Below are 20,327 nucleotides of genomic sequence, written 5' to 3' on the forward strand. Positions count from 1 at the left end.
TCGCGGATCCCGCGCAGATCCCCCGATCGGCAGCATCATGCTGTCGATGACGTACAGCGGGAGCCTGCGGAGCGTGGCCAGCCGGTCCCACTCCGAGTGGGGCCTCCACCAGTTGCCCCAGAGCGACGCCGTCGAGCTGCAGAAACTGAGGGAAGTCCGGGTGGCGGCCCAGACCCGGATGAGGGAAGAGTTCCTCCGGATGCACGGCCTCTCCCTGGACGAGTGCACCGCGCAGACGACGGGCATGAAATATCGGTAAGCGAAAGAGCCGCCCGCTTGGGTTTGCGGACCTCGTCCTTTGATACGCGGGTTGGGCCTGGCGGAACCTATTGGAGGAAAGTTTCCTCGTTGTAGCGGATTGGTTTAGTTTCAGGCGGGCCGTCGGATCATCTAGCGGAGACGCCGATTCTGAGACACGGTGGATTCCGCTAATATTTTTAAGGGAAGGTGGAGGCTGTCAGGGCTAAAAATTTATTTGGATGTAAAACTTCCTGCATGACCTTTTCTCCTCTCCCGATTCTATCCCGCGTTTTATTTGCAACCGAGCAGAAATTGTGTTTTTGTCCCGATTGTGTGGTGGAAAGGCTTGGATGGCTTCGGATGTTGCTCTCGGAGGAGAGGATTTGAGGGACGTTGTCAAGTCCTCTTGTTCTTGCTCTGGGGGTCCGGTGGGGTCATTAGACGGCCGGGAAGCGAGTGTGCAAACTTCTCATGGAAACCGCCGTTCAATTTTCCACGGCTTTTTCTGGCTGCGCGTCCTTTGAGGCAATCCCAAAGCAGAGTTTGTGTTGTGACGGAGGCTGTGGTCAGCCGGCAGTGTGGCCAGAGACGTTGGAAAGAAAGAGAATGAAGGAAGAAAGAAAAAGGAAGGAAGGAGAGAGAAAGAAAAGAAAGAGATAGAAAAAGAGGAAGGGATAGGAAGGAAGGAAAGAAAGACAGAAAAGAGGAAGGGATAGGAAGGAAGGAAAAATGTGATGGATGGGAAGGAAAGAGAAAGAAAGGAAAGAAAGGAAAGAAAGAAAAAGAGGAAGGGATAGGAATGAAGGAAAGATTTGATGGATGGGAAGGAAGGACAGAGAAAGAGGAAGGAAAGATGTGATGGATGGGAAGGAAGGAAAGAGAAAGAAAAGAAAGAGAAAGAAAGAAGGGATAGGAAGGAAGGATGGGATAGATGGGAAAGAAGGAAAGAAAGAAAAGAAAGAAAGACAGAAAAAGAGGAGGGGATAAGAAGGAAGGAAAAATGTGATGGATGGGAAGGAAAGAGAAAGAAAGGAAAGAAAGAAAAAGAGGAAGGGATAGGAAGGAAGGAAAGATTTGATGGATGGGAAGGAAAGAAAGAAAGGAGTAGGAAGGAAGGAAAGATTTGATGGATGGGAAGGAAGGAAAGGGAAAGGAAGGGATAAGAAGGAATGAAAGATGTGATGGATGGGAAAGAAGGAAAGAGAAACAAAGGCATAGGAAGGAAGGAAAGATTTGATGGATGGGAAGGAAGGAAAGAGAAAGAAAGAGAGGAGTAGGAATGAAGGAAAGATTTGATGGATGGGAAGGAAGGACAGAGAAAGAGGAAGGAAGGAAGGAAAGGTGATGGATGAGAAGGAAGGAAAGAGAAAGGAAGGGATAAGAAGGAATGAAAGATGTGATGGATGGGAAAGAAGGAAAGAGAAACAAAGGCATAGGAAGGAAGGAAAGATAGGGAGAAAGAAAAAAACAAAAACAAAGGAAGGAAAAAACTGATAAAAGAAATTAAAACGGAATTCTCATGCATTTCTCCATTGGTGGAGAAACAGGGAAGAGAGACAATTTTCAAACATTAGCTGAAAAACTTACAAGCAGACATTCAAAAGAGTTTGTACCAACCACTACGATAGGTGGATGGATGGATGGATGGAGAGAGAGAGTGTGAAAGAGAGAGAGAGATGAAAGATTTATTTCTGAATTGTGTTTGTGTAGTTCGTTCACTTGCCACCAGGTGGCACTGTCTGAAACAGAAAATATGTGCTGGTCTCATTTTCAATAAATAATTCTTGGTTACAGAAAGTCCTCGGCTTAACGACCAGAATTCCCAGGCGGTCCTTAAGCGAGTTTTTACCCCTGCAACCTTTTTCTTATGACGGTGGTTGTTGTAACAAAACTTCAGGAAAACGTGCTTTTTTAAAAAAATAAATTGTTTTCTCAGGGAATTTATACCAAAAACTTTGCACCCCTGGGAGAAAAAAACGTGGGGGGGGGCCCCTTGAGTTTATGCGCGTTTTCCCTTCTTTTTCCTATAATCCTTTTCCTTTTTAAACTCCGCGAGCAGGGGGGAAAACCCCCAGAGGGGATTATGGCTTAAAGGCTATTTATTCCACTCGGAACGGTTCTCAAGGTAGTTTTTCTGCTCTTTATAAAGTTCCCAGGATTTGATTCGTTTGCAACTGCAATAAAAACTTTTAATTCTGTGCAAAATTAGAGCCGGCTTTTCTATCCTTTTCTGTTCTATCTTCTCTTCTGTCTCCTGCATTCCGCATTCTATTCTACGGTTTCTTTTTTACTCTATTCTATTCCGTGTTGTATTGTTTTTGTCTTACTTCCATCCAAGAAACTTGATTTCTCCGTTCCTGCCCCTCCTCTCCATATATAAACCGTCCATTTTCCATTAACCGGTGTGTCGTCTGGGTATACATGTTTCGTGCTAACAATCAATCTTATTCATCATTTAATTTCATCTTAGCTTTAATTTCCAATACCTTAAATATCTAATATTATAACAATTCCATTGTAATTTATTTACTATTATGGAAAATGGATTGTTTATATAAAAAATAAATTCTGTGTCTGTGGGTGTGTGTGTGTGTATGCTGGCCTTGTTGTATTCGGGTCTTTTTCCATGTAAGAACATCGCCAACACAATCTCAATCTTACACGGGGAAAAGAGCCGAATACAACAAGACCAGCATATCTACACCCCTGAAAATCTACAAAAACAAATATAAATATAAATATTTGGGCATACCAGGGGTTGTGACACTAAATACATACCTATTTCCCTGGCTCAGCTGATAAAGGAGGAGAACCTTGTGGCTTAGTGGTTAAGACATCTGCCTAATATGTAATACAGCCCAGGTTCGAATCCCAGTAAGGGTATGGCTAGAGCTGATGAGAGCTAAATAGCTTGAAATAGATCTATACTAGTCTCCCTTTATTTATTTATCAGCACAAATACAACACACACACACACACACACACACACACACACACACACACAGGAATGCAGAAATCAAGTTTCTTGGATGGAAATAAGACAAAACAATACAACATGGAATAGAATAGAGTAAAAAAGAAACCGTAGAATATATATATATATATTCCATTTTTCCTTGGGGGTGGGAATAAAAAGGATTTCCAAGCTTAAGGTGCTAATCTATTAGTTATATTGACTATTTTATATATATATATATATATATATATATATATATATATATATATATATATATATATATATATATATATATATATATATATATATAAATATATATATAAATATATGAATAAATTGTCCATTTTTCTTTGGGGGTGGGAAAAAAAAGGATTTCCAAAGCTTAAGATGCCATTTTCGGGCACCACGTCCAGATGGCCCAGTAGGGGACAACTCTGAGTTCTCTCACTCACTCACACACCCACACAAACAGCAACAGAGACACAACCACACACACACACACACACACCCCAACCCTATTTGCAAGAGGCATCTGGGAGCCAAAATCCCCCGCCGGGCGCCTGGCTTGACTCGGAGGGCAGAATCGGGCAGCGTGCCATAAATATTACATTTCCTTCCCCAACCTGCCATGAATATTGCAAACGTCTCTCTGTTTATAACTCCGGCTGGACGGCAGGACGTTTCGAGAAGTGTTGGGTTACATCCTTTCTAATAAGGGCGGATGCATTATTCATCTCTTGCAAACAAAATAAAGAAATAAAAACAGAAAAGCCTCCGCCAGCTGTCGAGACGTTCAAAACGAAATGGGCAAAACTTCCGAAATGATCAGAAGGAAAAATAACAGGATAAGAAGAGTTGGAAGGGACCTCGGAGGTCTTCTAGTCCAGCCCCCTGCTCGATGCAGGAGATCTTAGGCCATCCTGCTCAAACGGTCGCCTTTTCTTGAAAACCTCCAGTGATGGAGCTCCAGCAATTTCTGGAAGGAAGCTGACCTTTCCCTCCCTCCCTCGCTCTTTCTCTCCCTCCATTGATCATTCATTCATCTATGCATGCATGCATCCATTCCTCCCTCCATCTGCCATGTCCGTCTGTCCACCCATCCATCCATCTATGTTTCTATCTATATATCTATCTTATCTATCTTTAAATTTAATGAAATATCTGTCCTTACATCTACCTCTGTATCTATCTCTGTATCTTATCTATCCATCCATCCATCTTTAAATTGAATAAAATTTCTATCTTATCCATCCATTCATCCATCTCTATATCCTATCTATCCACCCGTCCATCCAGCTATCTTTAAATTTAATGAAATTTCAATAAAATATCTGTCCATCCTTCTATCCATCCATCCATCTTTAAATTCAATAAAATTTCTATCTTATCCTCCATCCATCTATCTCTATATCTCTATATCTTATCTATCCATCCATCCGTCCATCTTTAAATTTAATGAAATATCTGTCCTGTCTGTCTGTCTATCTATCTAATCTATTATCTATCTAATCTATTATCTATCTATCTATCTATCTATCTATCTATCTATCTATCTATTATCTATCTATCTATTATCTATCTATCTATCTATTATCTATCTAATCTATCTATCATCTATCTAACTATCTATCTATCTATTATCTATCTAATCTATCTATTATCTATCTATATCTAAAGTATTTATCTATCTATCGATCTATCTCTATCTCTATCTATCTCAGAAGAACAGAGTTGGAAGGGACCTTGGAGGTCTTCTAGTCCAACCCCCTGCTCAAGCTGGACACCCTAAGCCAATTCAGACAAGGGGCTGTCCACTCTCTTCTTGAAAACCTGCAACTTAATGGAACTTGCTTGCTTACGAAGTCCTGATCTGGATTTTATTTCTTTTTTCTTTATTTCTTTTGAAGGGAGCTTCTCAAATGATTTTTTCAAAACTCTTGAAGAGGAGCAGAGGGGGGGGGGGTGTCTTTAAAATTATGGGATTTGACTGTGGTCATAAGTCGAGGACTTTCTGTATCCCCCCCCCCCCATTCCTCAAATCCTTTTGCGGAGAGGAAAAACCTGCGTTGCAGAATCTTCTGCACAGGATCAGTTGCCTCCCTTGGAAGTTGGCTAATTGTGTACTGATTTGTGGGTGGAGGGTGTGTGTGTGTGTGTTGTGTGTGATGCACAGAGTGCTACGACCATCTCCCTTTTGTGGGCTCTCCAGTCTATGCTTCAAAACCTCCAGTGATGGATCATTCCCAACTCCTGGAGGAAAAGAAACGGAGATGAAGAGGAGGTAGAGGAGCGGGAGGGGGAGAAAAAGAGGAAAGGAGGAAGACGAGGAAGGGGAAGAGGAGGAGGAGGAGATGAAGAGGAAAGGAGGAAGGCAAGAAGAAGAAGGGGAAGAAGAGAAAGAAAGGAGAAGGAAGAAGAGGAAGGGGAAGAAGAGAGGAGAAACAGGAGGAGACGAAGAAGAAATGAGGAAAAAGGAAGGAAAAGAAGAGGAGACGAAGAGGAAAGGAGGAGGAAGACAGGAGAAAGAAGAGGAAGACAAGGAAGAAGAGGGGAGGACAGGAGGAAGAAGAGGAAGGGGATAAAGAGGAGATGAAGAGGAAAGGAGGAGGAAGATTAGAAGGTGGAGGAGATGAGGTAAGAGGGAGGAAGGCGAGAAGGAGGAAGGGGAAGAAGAGAAAGAAAGGAGAAGGAAAGAGGAAGGGGAAGAAGAGGAGAAACAGGAGGAGACAAAGGACAGGAAGAAGAAGAGGAAGGGGATAAAGAGGAGGAGGAAGATTAGAAGGAGGAAGGGGAAGAAGAGAAGGAGAAAGGAGGAGGAGATGAAGAGGAAAGGAGGAGGAAGATTAGAAGGAGGAAGGGGAAGAAGAGAAGGAGAAAGGAGATGAGGAAAGGAAGGGGAAAAAGAAAGGAGGAGGTGAAGAGGAAAGGAGGAGGAAGGCAAGAGGAGGAAAGGAAGAAGACTGGAGGAGAAGGAAGAAGGGAGGAGAGGAGGAATAAAAGGAGGGAGGGAGGGAAAGCAAAGGCTGCTGTGTCTCTTGATTGGCGGTTTCCCTTCTTCCATGGGGAGGAAGCAGCGTGAAGAGGAAACAGACCAGGCTGGAGTGAAAAGGCAGCTTGTGTCTGTGTGTGTGTGTGTGTGTGTGCACGAGGCTTGCCGTCTCTCCGGGCTCCGCGAAGGGAGGGAAGGAGCAGCCGTGCGTGGCAGAGGGCTCCTGCCTTGGACAAGCCTCCTTTCGCCAGCTGTCTTGCGGGCGAGACGCATCCAGCCAGCCGCCATTCGCACCAGCATCCTGAAACTGCCTCCCCCCCACCCCTCTCTCTCTCTCTGGGCCACCCTGTGCCCCCCCCTCTTCTGGAGTTCCCCCCCCCTTGGGCCAGGACTAGAGGACTCGGGGCGATGGTTGCAGGGGGCTCCCCCCTTTGACCGGAACGAACCTCCCGCTGCTCGTCCCACCCGGGAAGGAATTTCCTGCCCTTCCGTATCCGAGGGGGAGCCTGCTGGGTGGCCGGCATGCAAGTCTCCTTCGCCTGCTCGGAGCACAACGTCAAAAGCCGGGCCACCGAGGACCGACTCGGCCGGCAAAATGCGGGGAGCCCCGGGCCACGGGGACGCTTTCGGGCCGTGGCTATGGTGGCTCAGAGCTTCGGCCAGGTGTCCACGCAGAGCGCGTCCCCCACCAGCCCCACGGCCACGAAACAGACAGGCATGAAGTACAGGTAGGAGGGGCTTCCCCCGAGACCCCCCCGTCCTCGAACCCACGACCAAAGGGAGCCCCGAATTTCTGTCGCTAAGCGAGATAGTTTTTAAATGAGCTTTGCGACCTTTCTTGCCACCGTGGTTAAGTGAATCGCCAGGAGGTTGTATGACCCCCAGGACGCTGCGACCGTCAGAAATACGAGTCAGTTGCCGAGGGTCTGGATTTTGATCACGTGGCCATGGTCGCAAGTGCGGGGAAACGGCCATAAGTCACTTTTTCTGTAATGTTGAACGGTGCCTTGTGTCGAGGGCAACCTGGGCATGCCAAATACCCGGATTTTGCTCACACACGGGGGGGTGTTGTGACGGTCGTAGTTGCAAGGGACGGTCGTAAGTGTGAGGAGTGGTGATAAGCCGGTGCTGTTGGAACTTGGAGTGGTCCTTAAACGAAGTGTGAATACGGCCTGCATTGTGTTTTTTCCTCCTGGCCAAGGGCATCCTGTGCACGGGCTGTGTGGGTCTGTGTGTGTGTGTGTGTCTTTTTTTGTGCAGGTGGGAGTTTCACAGACCTCGCAAGCAGCATCAGGGCACAGCAAAGAAGCCTCTTTTTCACATGTGTTGTGTGTTTGTGTGTGTGTGTGTTTTCCAGAAACCTCGGGAAATCTGGATTGCGCGTTTCCTGCCTCGGTCTAGGTAAGTGAACGTCTCCCGTCTCCGGCTTTGGGTGCGAGGGAGGGAGTTTTTGCAGGTCTGCGAAGAACACAACGTGGGCACAACATTTGAATTCTCCACTACTGCGTTAAACACACACACACACAAAAACACCATTTGAAATCATACTAGGTCCCCGGGCTGTTTATTTAACCCAGGCTGAATCCCTGCAGGGGGTTGGACTGGATGGCCTCCCGGGTCCCTTCCACTCTGATAATAACGTGTGAATTTAGATCCCAGCCCAGAATTATATGATCTCTTGAGATTCCTTCCCAGCCTTGGATTTTATGATTCTAGCTGTGATTTTAAGATTCCCCTACGAAGGGAAGCGGGGTTGGGCTAGATGACCTCACCGGATTGTGCAGCTGTTCTAGTCTGCAATATTATGATGAACTGTAATATTTGGGCTTACCGGTGGATTCTCTGACCGCAAGGCTGGCGACTGGGATTCCCTGCCACGTAACGATCAGATGAAACCTTGTTTTGTATCTCCTAAAAGAAGTTCATTTATTTATTAATAAAATGTATTTACAATACACAATACGATAGATAGATAGATAGATAGATAGATAGATAGATAGATAGATAGATAGATATAGAAAGATAAAGATAGATAGATGATAGATAGACAGACAGACAGACAGACAGATAGATATAGAAAGATAAATAGATAGTTATAGAAAGATACAGATAGATAGATAGATACACACACACACACACACACAGACCATATATTAAACCTTTATAAATAAAAATAAACTGGGTGCTACCGAAATCTTGTTTTACAGCTCCCCACATTTATAGATAAAATATATTTACAATAGATAATATACCTATACAGTCTATTAAATATTTATAAGTAAAAATAAATTGCACGCTTGCGTAAGCCTGTTTTACAGCTCCTAAAACAAATGTATTTATCAATAAAGTAGGTTTATAATACACGCATATATAAAAATATTTTTCATTTGTAAATGCGATGTCACAAAAAACGTCTTTTACAGCTCCTAAAATAAATATATTAGAATAACAAAAAATACATTAATAAAATAAAAACCAACAACCCATTAAACAAAATAAACCATCATCCACCACCACCCCAGAGCTGTGCTGTCCCCTTTGCTGCTGTTCTCCCCCCAAAAAAATCCTGATCTTTGACCCCCCCCCAAAAAAATGTTTCTCTCCCCATCATAACTTTCAACCGTCACTAAATGAACTCTCGTAAGTCAAGGCTTATCCGTACTCTCTCCCTAGGCAACGTTTTCCTAGATCTTCTGCTTTTCCCCTTATATCCCATCCCAGCCTTTTTGAGGGATATTAAAAGAATGAAATGTTATAGTTATTCAATAAAACAATATTAATTGTAATTATTTCTGCCTGCTGCAGGAACTTGGGTGACGTTTGGAGGACAGATAACCGATGAGGTAAAGAAATAAATATATATATTTTTTCCTGGTTTCAATTTTAGACATTATTTTTCCCCCCCCAGGCGTAAAGCTGGACCAAAATAGATTTATTTATTTTTTAAATCTCTTCTGACACCTTCTGTCCCCTCCTCCTACCAAGGATCAGAACTGGCAGTTTTGCAGAGGGTTGTAAAATTTTGAGCGTGACACAAATTAAGTGTGTGTGAGTTGGACGGACAGCTGAATCTATTTAATAAATATATAAGTATGGGATGATTCCACATTTAGAGAAGGGAAAAAAGCTTGCAAATCCAACCCAGGACAAAAAAATAAGACAAAATATGCACACTTTGGTTCAACAACATCCAGGAAAAAAGTTTATTTAATTTTTTATCATTTATCTCTGGGGTTTTTTTGCAATACCTTATTTCCACATTTTTGCACACTTCTTGCAGTCTGCTTTATATTTTACCATTTGTTTGATTCTATTCTTAACTTTTCAATGTTTTATTTTTGTACGTTTTCTAATTTAATTCATTTTTTTAAAATCATATATTTGTATAGCTTTTCTACCCCCCCCCCGCCCCCTGTTCTTGGCAGTTTATTTAATACGTTATAGTTTGTATTTCATTTTTTTTATATGTTTCCTAGTTTGTTTTTTATTTTTTATGGTTCAATTTTTTCCACAGGTTATTTTTATAGCTTATTTTATTTTTTGGATATTTTTATAGGCTAATTGATATTCTATCGTTCGCTTCATTCTGTTTTTGCAGTTTACTCTTTTAGTATTTTATTCCTGTATGCTTCCTTATTTATTTTTTTGTTTTATACAAATGACGTTTATACCTTATTCTGTTTTTGCCTGGTTTTTTTTGAGCCGATGTTTCTATCATTTATTTTATTTTTATATCTTTTGGAGTATTGTAGTTTTGTTTTTTGCAATTCATTTCTTACAGCTTCCTTTTTAAAGCTTCGATGTCTTTTTGCCGTTTGTATTTCACAGTTCGTTTATATTTTATTTGTATCGCTTGTTTTTATTTATTTTTTAATAGTTTTGTAGTTTTTGCAGCTTCGCGTTTTATTTTATTGTTTCGTTTCATATTTGGTTTTGGGTTTTTTTTAAAGTTTTAAATGGGCGATCTGGCCCCCCTTTGCAAACCTCACATCCCGAGTGGCTAGACCAGCAATCGTGGTTTGTTCTGGTTGCCTCCCGGAATCTCATCCGTGTCTGTCTTGTAGGTAGCCGAGCAGCTGATGACTCTTGCTTACGACAACGGCATCAACCTTTTCGACACAGCCGAGGTCTACGCCGCAGGGAAGTAAGTTCTGGCACACTCCTGGCTTGTGATTCTTACAAGACCCCTGCACGGTAGGCCAGCGGGAAAGGGTGGAAGACAAGCGTTAGACACACAGGGAGCTCTCGACTTACAATAATTACATCGCTAATAGCAATAGCAGTTAGACTTATATACCGCTTCATAGGGCTTTCAGCCCCCAACAATCAGATAGATAGATAGATAGATGATAGATAGATATAGATAGATAGATAGATAGATAGATAGATAGATAGATAGATAGATAGAGATAGATAGATAGATAGATAGATAGATGATAGATAGAGATAGATAGATAGATAGATAGATAGATAGATAGATAGATAGATAGATAGATAGATAGATAGATGAGAGAGAGATAGGGATAGATAGATAGATGATAGAAAGATAGATAGATAGATAGATAGATAGATAGATAGATAGATAGATAGATAGATAGATAGATAGATAGATAGATAGATAGATGAGAGAGAGATAGGGGTAGACAGACAGACAGACAGACAGATAGATAGATAGATAGATAGATAGATAGATAGATAGATAGATAGATAGATAGATAGATGAGAGAGATAGGGGTAGACAGACAGACAGAGAGATAGATAGATAGATAGATAGATAGATAGATAGATAGATAGATAGATGAGAGAGAGAGGGGTAGATAGACAGAGATATAGATAGATAGATAGATAGATAGATAGATAGATAGATAGATAGATAGATAGATAGGTAGGTAGGTAGGTAGGTAGATAGATAGATATAGATGATAGATAGATAGATAGATAGATAGATAGATAGATAGATAGATAGATAGATAGATAGATGATAGATAGATAGATAGATGTAGATAGACGGATAGACAGACAGACAGAGATATAGATAGATTAGATAGATGATGATAAGATAGATAGATAGATAGATAGATAGATAGATAGATAGATAGATAGATAGATAGATAGATAGATGTAGATAGATAGATAGATAGACAGACAGACGGAGATTAGATAGATAGATAGATAGATAGATAGCAGTAGCAATAGCAGTTAGACTTATATACCGCTTCATAGGGCTTTCAGCCCTCTCTAAGCGGTTTACAGAGTCGGCATATCGCCCCCAACAACAATCCGGGTCCTCATTTCACCCACCTCGGAAGGATGGAAGGCTGAGTCAACCTTGAGCCGGTGAGATTAGAACCGCCGAACTGCAGATAACAATCAGCTGAAGTGGCCTGCAGTGCTGCACCCTAACCACTGCGCCACATCGCTAAGCGAACAGGTTGTAAGCCAAGGATTACCTGTGACGCCTGGCGTTTCTCTTTCACTCTTTCCCACTGGCCTGCCGTGCAGGGATGTTGTGAGAAGCTGCAACCTCGTTCGAATGGACTCCGGGCAGCTTATGCAACTAAAAAAAGAACAACGCAAACATATTTTGTGGTTCGCTTTTGGCCCATCGAGGTGGGTTTTTTTTTTGCAATTGAGAATCCTGGGACTCAAACGAGGCGCCTCTGCGTGAGTCTGCGTTCTCTTCCTAAATTCAATAGCAGTAGACTTATATACCGCTTCATAGGCCTTTCAGCCCTCTCTAAGCGGTTTACAGAGTCAGCATATTTGCCCCCAACAACAATCCGGGTCCTCATTTTACCCACCTCGGAAGGATGGAAGGCTGAGTCAACCCTGAGCCGGTGAGATTTGAACAGCTGAATTGCCAAACTGCAGTCAGCTGAAGTAGCCTGCAGTGCTGCATTTAACCACTGCGCCACCTCGGCTCTAAATTCAGAAGAGGAGGCGGCTTTGGGGCGGCTCCCGATGCAAATATTATGGATTTTGGATGCAAAATATTCCAATCCCTCGATCCTCTTTTTCTTTTTTCTTTTCTTTTCCTTTCCTTTCCTTTCCTTCTTTCCTTCTTTCCTTTCCTTTCCTTCCCTTCCTTTCCTTTCCTTTTCTTTAAAAAGGGTGTGAGCCGAAAAATGCCACCTGCTTTTTAAGAGAGTTCCCCCGCAGTGCCTTGGATGAGTTCCTGTTCATGTGTTTTTTTCCCTTCTATTTCGCAGAGCCGAAGTCGTCTTAGGAAACATCATCAAAAAGAAAGGATGGAGGTAACCATTATTCCTGCGACCAAATCCCACACTTTTATCCACCCAGAAGGGGGCGTGAAGGTTTATGCCGTCTTTTTCACGGCTTGGCGTGGACTAGAACCTTGATAAACAGAGACTAAATCAAGAGTATTTTAGAGGGGCGGACTTCGATTCCCAGAATCCCCCTCTCCAACCACCAGGCATTCTGGGAGTTGAAGTCGGTTATAGAGGTGGGGGACAGGTTTGGGGGTGGGGGGGCAAAACATCCCTGCAGGGCGGGCCACTCCCCAATTAAACCAAAGCGAAATTAAGAGGCCCTGAGTGGTGTTTAATTCGTGTTCCTCTCTTCTCTTTTCCAGGCGGTCCAGTTTAGTCATCACCACAAAAATCTTTTGGGGAGGGAAGTACGTGTATATTTCTATTTCTATGGCTTTATTTCGTTTATTGGAATGTATTTCAGCCGTGGCTCACTCCGTTGCAGCCGCGTCCTCTGCGTCCGAATCTGGGTGGCGCCGTTTGTTTCGACTACGGCGGTGTTTCTCAACCTTGTCAACTTGAAGATGTCCGGACTTCAACTCCCAGAATTCCCCAGCCAGCGAATGCTGGCTGGGGAACTCTGGGAGTTGAAGTCCGGACATCTTCAAGTTGACAAGGTTGAGAAACACTGTCCTAACCACTGCTGGGGAATTCTGGGAGTTGAAGTCCGGACATCTTCAAGTTGCCAAGGTTGAGAAACACTGGACTACGGGAAGAGACGTGGGGACCCTTGAGCATGCCAAGAGTGCCGCATCCTCCCCTCTTTCCAAAATGGAAAAAATAAAAAAAAACTAGGATTTGATATTATGCAGGTAGTCCTCGAGTTACGACCGTAATAAAAGCCGGCCAGAACAGCCATAATGGATGTTGCAAAACCATCCTAACTTTAAGCGGGCATTAAGCAAGCGGAATTGGTTACGAGCGCAAATCTATTCTTGTAGAGTTTTGCAGAGGGAAAAAAAGAGAATTTTTCCCCGATTTATGACGGGGCCGTCATAAAACGCGTCCCTGCTAAACAATTGCAGGTTGTGGTTGTGTTGCTCAGCCCCCCCCCCAAAAAAGGGCAATCATTCAACAACGGGGGGGAAGCGGGGACATATTGTCAAAACTTCCAGGTCGTCAACTCCTCCTTTTTCAGGCAGGTGGTAACTTCGAGCCGTCGCTAAGCGGGCGGGTTGTAACTTGAGGACTCCCTGTTTATTTTCACCCTGGTTTCTTGGTTTCTTTTTTTCCTAGAGCCGAGACAGAGCGAGGACTTTCCAGAAAGCACATTATAGAAGGTAAATAAAAGTGGTTTCCTTCCGAAAACGGCCGTTCCCCGTTCAAAAGCCAAGTTTTGGGTACACAAGAGTCCATCGTCCCCTTCACAACACCCCGTTCTCTGCACAGGTAGTCCTCAACTTACGACCCACGATTCGGCCCATAATGTCTGCTGCTGCTGAGGGAGGCGGTTTTGTCCTGTTTTACAACTTTCCTTGGCACCGTTGTTAAGCGAATCCCCGCCGTTGTTAAATTAGGAACACGGCCGTTAAGTTAATCTGGTTTCCCTTCCTCGGGAGGTTGTAAAAGGAGATTGCGTGACACACACACACACACACACACACACACACACACACGGGGTGGGTCGCTGCGACCCGTCATAAATACGAGGCGGTGGTCGGAATTGTGATCCCGGGAATGCTGCAGCGGTCATAAGTGTGAAAAACGGTGTAAAAAGTCGCTTTTTTTTCGGATGTCATTTCGAACCGAATGGTTGCAATTCGAGGACTTAACCACTGCAGTGATTTGCTGGACAACCGCTGCGAGGAACGTCGTAAAATGCGGCCAAACTCGATTCAGCGCTGTCTTGCCTCAGCAGCAGAAATTTTGGGTCTCTGTCCTGGTCGTAAGTCGAGGACTGCCTGAATTTCCTGATCAGGACAAGCAATGGTTAGAAATGAAGCTCATGTCCATCTATTGTATTGCATCGTATTTTTATTTTGTTTTTAATAATTGCATTTGGGTCTTATTGAAAGGGAGAATAAGGCGTCTTCTTTCTCCCCCCCCCCCCGTCCCCCCGCCAGGTTTAAAGGGGTCCCTAGAAAGGCTACAACTGAATTACGTGGACGTGGTGTTTGCCAATCGGCCGGATCCTAACACACCAATGGAAGGTAAGGTATAATTTGGTTTTTGGCTCAAATTTCTAAAGAACAAGAAGTCTTTTAATTTCTCTTGGAGAGGCCCTTAAAAAATTGTTATACCTGCGGCCGTCCGATTCTTCCCTTTTGAAAGGTTCGTGGGCTTATTTCTCGGCCCTACAGGTAGTCCTCGACGTACGGCGATTCATTTAGCGACCGTTTGAACTGGGCGCTGACAAAAGGGATTTACAACTGGTCCTTGCGCTTAGCAACAACAGTCGCAGCTTCTCTCGATCCCGTGATTGTGGTTAGGCGCTCGGCAATCGCCACGCGTTTGGGACGGCTGCAGCTTTGGGAAGTCAGGAAGCGCTGGGGACGCCGGCGGGAAGTCGAAAGCCGACGTCATTTATTGTTTAGTTACGATTGGATTTTCTTGGTGGGGTGGCCTAGAGGTGGCGCTCTCGCCTCACAATGGGGAGGGTGTGAGTTCGAACTCAGGTAGAGGCACGTGTTTCTCTGCACACGTTGAGAATATACCTGCTGAACAGAACTCCCCATTGGCGACTGGAAGGGCATCCGGCCATTAAAACACCCAGCTAGCTCCACTCAGTTGCCCAGACTCCGCCCCACAAGGGATTATGGGGTCGCTAAAAGGTGATGATTGCATTTATTGGCCGACCTTCCCCGCCGCAGTGCGACTCGTGCGATGCCTTGCGTAACGGAGGGATGTAAAATCAGGGGCAATCTCGTGATGCCTCACTTAACACCCGCACCACTTAACAATGTCCCCCTCTCCCCCCAGTTCTTAATGGCGGTCTAGCGGTATCAGTTCTACCCATCAATCCTTTTTCCGAGCCACCGTTTGCGTGGACACGAAGGAGATGAGAGAGTCAGGACTCGCTCAGAGGCACAACGGGCAGCCTCGTCTAAGGGCGAACGGGTCCCTGGGTTCTCTGAACTGACGCAGGGGACGAGGCTCCGGGTTCCACCCCACCAAAATGGGGGCAAAGAAATTGTGGTAACTTGCCTTACTTAAGCGGGGGACGTGATGCCGTCACAAATTCAACGGCGTTTGTCAGAGTCTGATTGGAAGGTTGTCCAACCAGAACAGCGATTCAGGCAGAGGTGCAACAGGCCGCCTCTTATCTAAGCGGGGGGTGTTTTTTGATGGGTCTGTGTTAGCCAGATTCCTCTCCCCGCATAGACGCCGATGCCTGAGTCTTTTCCTTTATTCTGACCATCCTCGTTGGAAGTAAATGAGCCCACATGCTACAACCGTCATAAGTACAAATCGCAATCACGTGATCTGGGGGAACGCTTCGACCAGTCCTAAGTGCGACGACCAGTTTGAGTCCCTTTTTAGAGCACCGCCGTAACTCGAAACCGTCGCTAAACGAAGAGCCTCTCGAGAACGAGACGAGCGGCCCGTAAATTTAACGGCCCGTAAATTTAACGAACGGGTCATAAGTCAAGGACTGCCTCGAATGACCGGCTTTACCCAAGCCAGAGGACGAAGGTGACAAAAAGGAGCCGAAATGTGGATGAAGTTGGGTTAGGAGTTCTGGGGCTCAGAGGAGTTGTGCGAACCCCGTCTTCTGACTCTCGCGAAAAGATCCGTTTAAGAAAGCGCCATGCGGCATTGCGAAGGACAACGCGGCCTTGTTAGAAGTCTCGAAGGACGAAATCGGGAAGCGCTTAAGTAGACTCGTTCCGACCTCTCGAACGAGATCCCGTCCGTCTCTTCCCCGAGGACCACGGCTCAAATTAGGGGAGGGGGCTGCCCCTCTGCCCCTCCCACTGGATGGAAAAAGCAGGGTGACCACTCTAAACTCTTGCCTCTCTCAAATCTGTTTTCTATCACCAGGGGACCCATTTAGTTCCAAGTCGCGAACATTCGTCATAGAAGGTACCCCTCCTTGATTAACTGCATCCGAGCGGCATTTTATGAGACAGAAATCCCCAGCTTTCCCTTCCTTCCTTCCTTCCTTCCTTCCTTCCTTCCTTTTTTTTCCCCTTTCTTTTCTTTTTAATTCTTCCTCCCTTTTTCGCTTTGGAGACTTTCCGTTCTGATTGGCAGAAGCTCCCTTTCCTCGGGGGATGAGACTCGCCATAAAATGCCAAAGGACGCAAAGAATGAAAAAGGAATATCAGAATAATAATAATAATAACGATGACAACCTCTCTGTCCCCTTAGTTAACATCTTGCAAGTAACGTTGAAAGCACAAAATGCTTTTATTTAAAACGAAAGATTATTGGGGCTTCTCCCTTCCCTCTTTTTTTCCCCAGGGGTCTCATTTCGCCCTCTTCTGACTCCCCCACAACACGTGGCATCTAACGAAGCCCCCTTCCCTGGCTTAATGCCGTGGCTCCTGCAAGCTCTCCTACCTGATTATAGCCTAGCCAGTTTCTCCAGAAAGTGGGGTGCATGAAGATTTATTCGCCCTCTGTCGTAAATCTGTGTGACTTCCTGTAGATTCCGCCCTGGTTAGGAGTTGGATTTGACGTTCTCGATTCCAACTTCAACATCCTGCGGTTCGATGCGAACCCAACCGCCGCGTTCTGTGTAATTGGTCCATCGCGGTGGCCTCTCCTCACCCCGCATGGTCCCGTTGGAAGGAGCCTGATCAGAACGGGGATTCTCCTAGAAAACGAGGAGAACATTTCTCCAACCATTCTTGGTCACCCAACCTTGGAGCACCTGTTCCTCAGTTAGATACCAACTGGAGAACGTCATTTCCATGTTCAGTGTCAGGTTCCCGCCAATCTAAGAGAGATACCCAGCGGGATGTATCCACCATGTTTCTGGATCCTCTTTTAAGAGCGTTGAGGTTGATGGCCATCAACTCAGAACGTTCTGGAACCTCTTGTCGCTGGTTGTCCTTCTTGGGAGATCCCTTCAGAAGATCGCCCATCAAAGTCCTCTATCCATGTCCCCCTGTTTTGTCGTAGTCTTATCCTCCCTTGTGTCCTTCTGTTGGGTTGGGAAAAAGACATTTCAACAAAACGAGCCGTTTTCATAGCCGATTTTCTCGCGCGAAAGTTCTCCCGTTCCTTCCGGTTTTTCCGAGATCTCGATTTGCTTGCAAGATGTCGCCCGACCTCCTACCCTCTCCTCCTTCCCTTTCTCCTGTTTGGTGTTGCGCCCTTAATTTCGGTTGGCCGGCCTTGTTTATTTTGCCACTCTTCCGATTAACCCTTTCTCGTTTTTCTCTTCCTGTCATCTCGTTCCTTTCCCCCACCCCCACTCCCAGAGACCGTACGAGCCATGACGCACGTCATCAACCAAGGGATGGCGATGTACTGGGGGACTTCACGGTGGAGTTCCATGGAGATTATGGTACTGTACCTCTTACAACCACGCGCCCATCATTGAAGGCTTGCGAATCCAATTGATTTAAGAAAAATAAATTGAGGATTTTTCTCGCTGGATTTGATTTTGTCCAGATGGAGAATAAGGTCATGGAGTCCTAGACAAAACCAGAACTTGGTTGTTCTTTCCCAGCGGTTTTTCTTTCACATTAGAATAGAATAACAGAGTTGGAAGGGACCTTGTAGGTCATCTAGTCCAACCCCCCTCCCAAGCAGGAAACCCTACATCACTTCTGACAAATGGCGGTCCAATCGCTTCTTGGAAGCTTCCAGGGATGAAGCTCCCACAACTTCTGGAGCCAAGGGGGGAAATCGCCACAAACTCGCACCCATTTCTCCTCCGATACCCATTTTTCCACTCGCTTTATTTCGCCTCTTGCCCCCATTGCATTTCCACAGCATGTGACGGTTTTGTGCAGAGGCCCTTGTTTAAAATCCAGAGAGTCACAGCTAGTCCTCGACTTAACAACAGTTCATTTAGTGAACGTTCAAAGCTACGCCGACACTGAAAATAGTGACTTGCGACCGTGACGTAGGACCATTGCAAGCCTCCCCGTGGTCACATGATCAAAATCCAGATGCTCGGCAACCAGTTCATGCTTAACGACGGTTGCAGCGGCGGCCCAGGGTCACGTGATCCCAGAAATTTGGCCTGATTCACTTAACAAACGTGTTACTAACTTAACTTTAGTGATTCACTTAACAATTGCAGCAATTGTAAAAAAAAAAAAATGTGGCAAAATTCACTCCACGGGTGTTTCGCTTAGCAACACTAAATTTTGGGCTGAATTGTGGGCGTACACCGGGGACTACCTGTATTTGTAGTCCGGGTGGGTGGGGTGTTTTGATAATAAAGATAGGAGCCGGTTTGTCCTCCCAAGAGATTCTCGCCAGGGATGGGATCCCTTCCCGTTTGCAGATTCTGAGTTGATCTCTCCCTGCAGGAAGCCTATTCTGTCGCACGGCAGTTCAACCTGATCCCTCCGATTTGTGAGCAAGCCGAATATCACATGTTCCAACGGGAGAAGGTCGAAGTTCAACTCCCAGAACTTTTCCACAAGATTGGTGAGTTTGAGTTTCAGTTTATTAGGACTTGTATGCCGCCCACTCTCGAAAGACTCAGGGCGGCTTACGGAAAAGCCTCTCTACTCTCCCATTCATCGCAGGGTGGTGTGCTACCACTAAAATAGCCAAAAAAACAAGAGTCGAAAGGGCCCTTGGAGGTCTTCTAGTCCAGCCCCCCCCCCCCCCCCCCGCTCAAGCAGGAAATCCCATTCTTTACCTTCCCTTTATTCAGGTTGCAGGAACATAGACTCATAATATTTAGTCGGCTTAGTGGCGTGCGGTGTTCAAGAACACGAGAACGCTTAAAAATTGGCTTTCTTAGTCCTGGGTTTTTTAAAAAACGAGTTTAAAATAGGAAAAAAAAACCACAAAGCACCACTAGAAGTCTCTTTTCTAAAGTACAGGCAGTCCTCAAGTTATAACGGTTCATTTAGTGACTGTTCGAAGTTACAGTGGCCCTGAAAAAAGTGACCTAGGATTGTTTTTCCCAATTATGACCGTGACGGCATCCCTGTGGTTACATGATCAAAATTTAGAGGCTTGGCAACTGGCACGTACTTACGACGGTTGAGTGTCCTGGGGTCACATCATCCCGTTTTGCGACCTTTTGACAAGCAACGTCGCGGGGGAAGCCACGCCCACTCAACAACCCTGGGACTAACTGAACAAGCGCAGGGATTCACTTAACGGTGGCAAGAAAAAGAACAAAACTCACTTCACAACTGTCTCCCTTAGCAACAGAAATGCTTGGCTCAAATGCGGTCGTATGTTGAGGACTACTGATTCCTTACGACGTGGCTTAGCTTCCTCCGGCGTTCAGGAAAACGAGACGGCTTAGAAACTTGCCTTGGTTTCCGATTCCTTGTAATCTGGGTTTGCCGTTGCTCCGCCGTGTGACCTCACTGCCATCTCTTTCCTTCCCAGGCGTGGGGGCCATGACGTGGTCCCCGTTGGCGTGCGGGATCGTGTCGGGGAAGTACGACGGCGGGATCCCCCCTTACTCGCGAGCGTCACTCAAAGTAAGTAAGCCCGTCGGCTTCCTCCTCCGTATCCCGCCTAACTCCCGGGATGCTCCCATCCACCGTGGCCTCTTCCGCCTTCTTCCTCCCGTCTAGGGTTACCAGTGGCTGAAGGACAAGATTTTAAGCGAGGAAGGGAGGCGGCAGCAGGCGAAGCTGAAGGAGCTGCAAGCCATCGCCGAGCGGCTGGGCTGCACCCTCCCGCAGCTCGCCATCGGTGAGTAGGGACGGGGAGCTCGCGTCCTCGTCCAACTTCGGATGTTGTGGCAGGGAGTTCCGCAGGCCTCGAGCCATAGCGGATG

General features: G+C 45.4%; 1 protein-coding gene across 1 annotated transcript in view; it reads left to right on the forward strand.

Annotated features, from left to right (window-relative positions):
* The window catches only part of KCNAB2 (potassium voltage-gated channel subfamily A regulatory beta subunit 2), a 40,742-nt gene extending 20,492 nt beyond the window's left edge, over positions 1–20,250 (forward strand). Inside the window, exons 3-13 of the mRNA XM_032232168.1 lie at positions 7,543–7,586; positions 8,991–9,028; positions 10,250–10,329; positions 12,395–12,439; positions 12,778–12,822; positions 13,691–13,734; positions 14,518–14,604; positions 17,824–17,909; positions 18,886–19,006; positions 19,931–20,025; positions 20,122–20,250. Of these exons, the coding sequence (XP_032088059.1) occupies positions 7,543–7,586; positions 8,991–9,028; positions 10,250–10,329; positions 12,395–12,439; positions 12,778–12,822; positions 13,691–13,734; positions 14,518–14,604; positions 17,824–17,909; positions 18,886–19,006; positions 19,931–20,025; positions 20,122–20,250 (814 nt within the window). The remainder of the gene's footprint in view (positions 1–7,542; positions 7,587–8,990; positions 9,029–10,249; positions 10,330–12,394; positions 12,440–12,777; positions 12,823–13,690; positions 13,735–14,517; positions 14,605–17,823; positions 17,910–18,885; positions 19,007–19,930; positions 20,026–20,121) is intronic.
* The last annotated feature ends 77 nt before the right edge of the window (positions 20,251–20,327 follow it).

This window comes from Thamnophis elegans, chromosome 15 (genome assembly GCF_009769535.1).
Source record: "Thamnophis elegans isolate rThaEle1 chromosome 15, rThaEle1.pri, whole genome shotgun sequence".
Taxonomy (NCBI): Eukaryota; Metazoa; Chordata; class Lepidosauria; order Squamata; family Colubridae; genus Thamnophis; species Thamnophis elegans.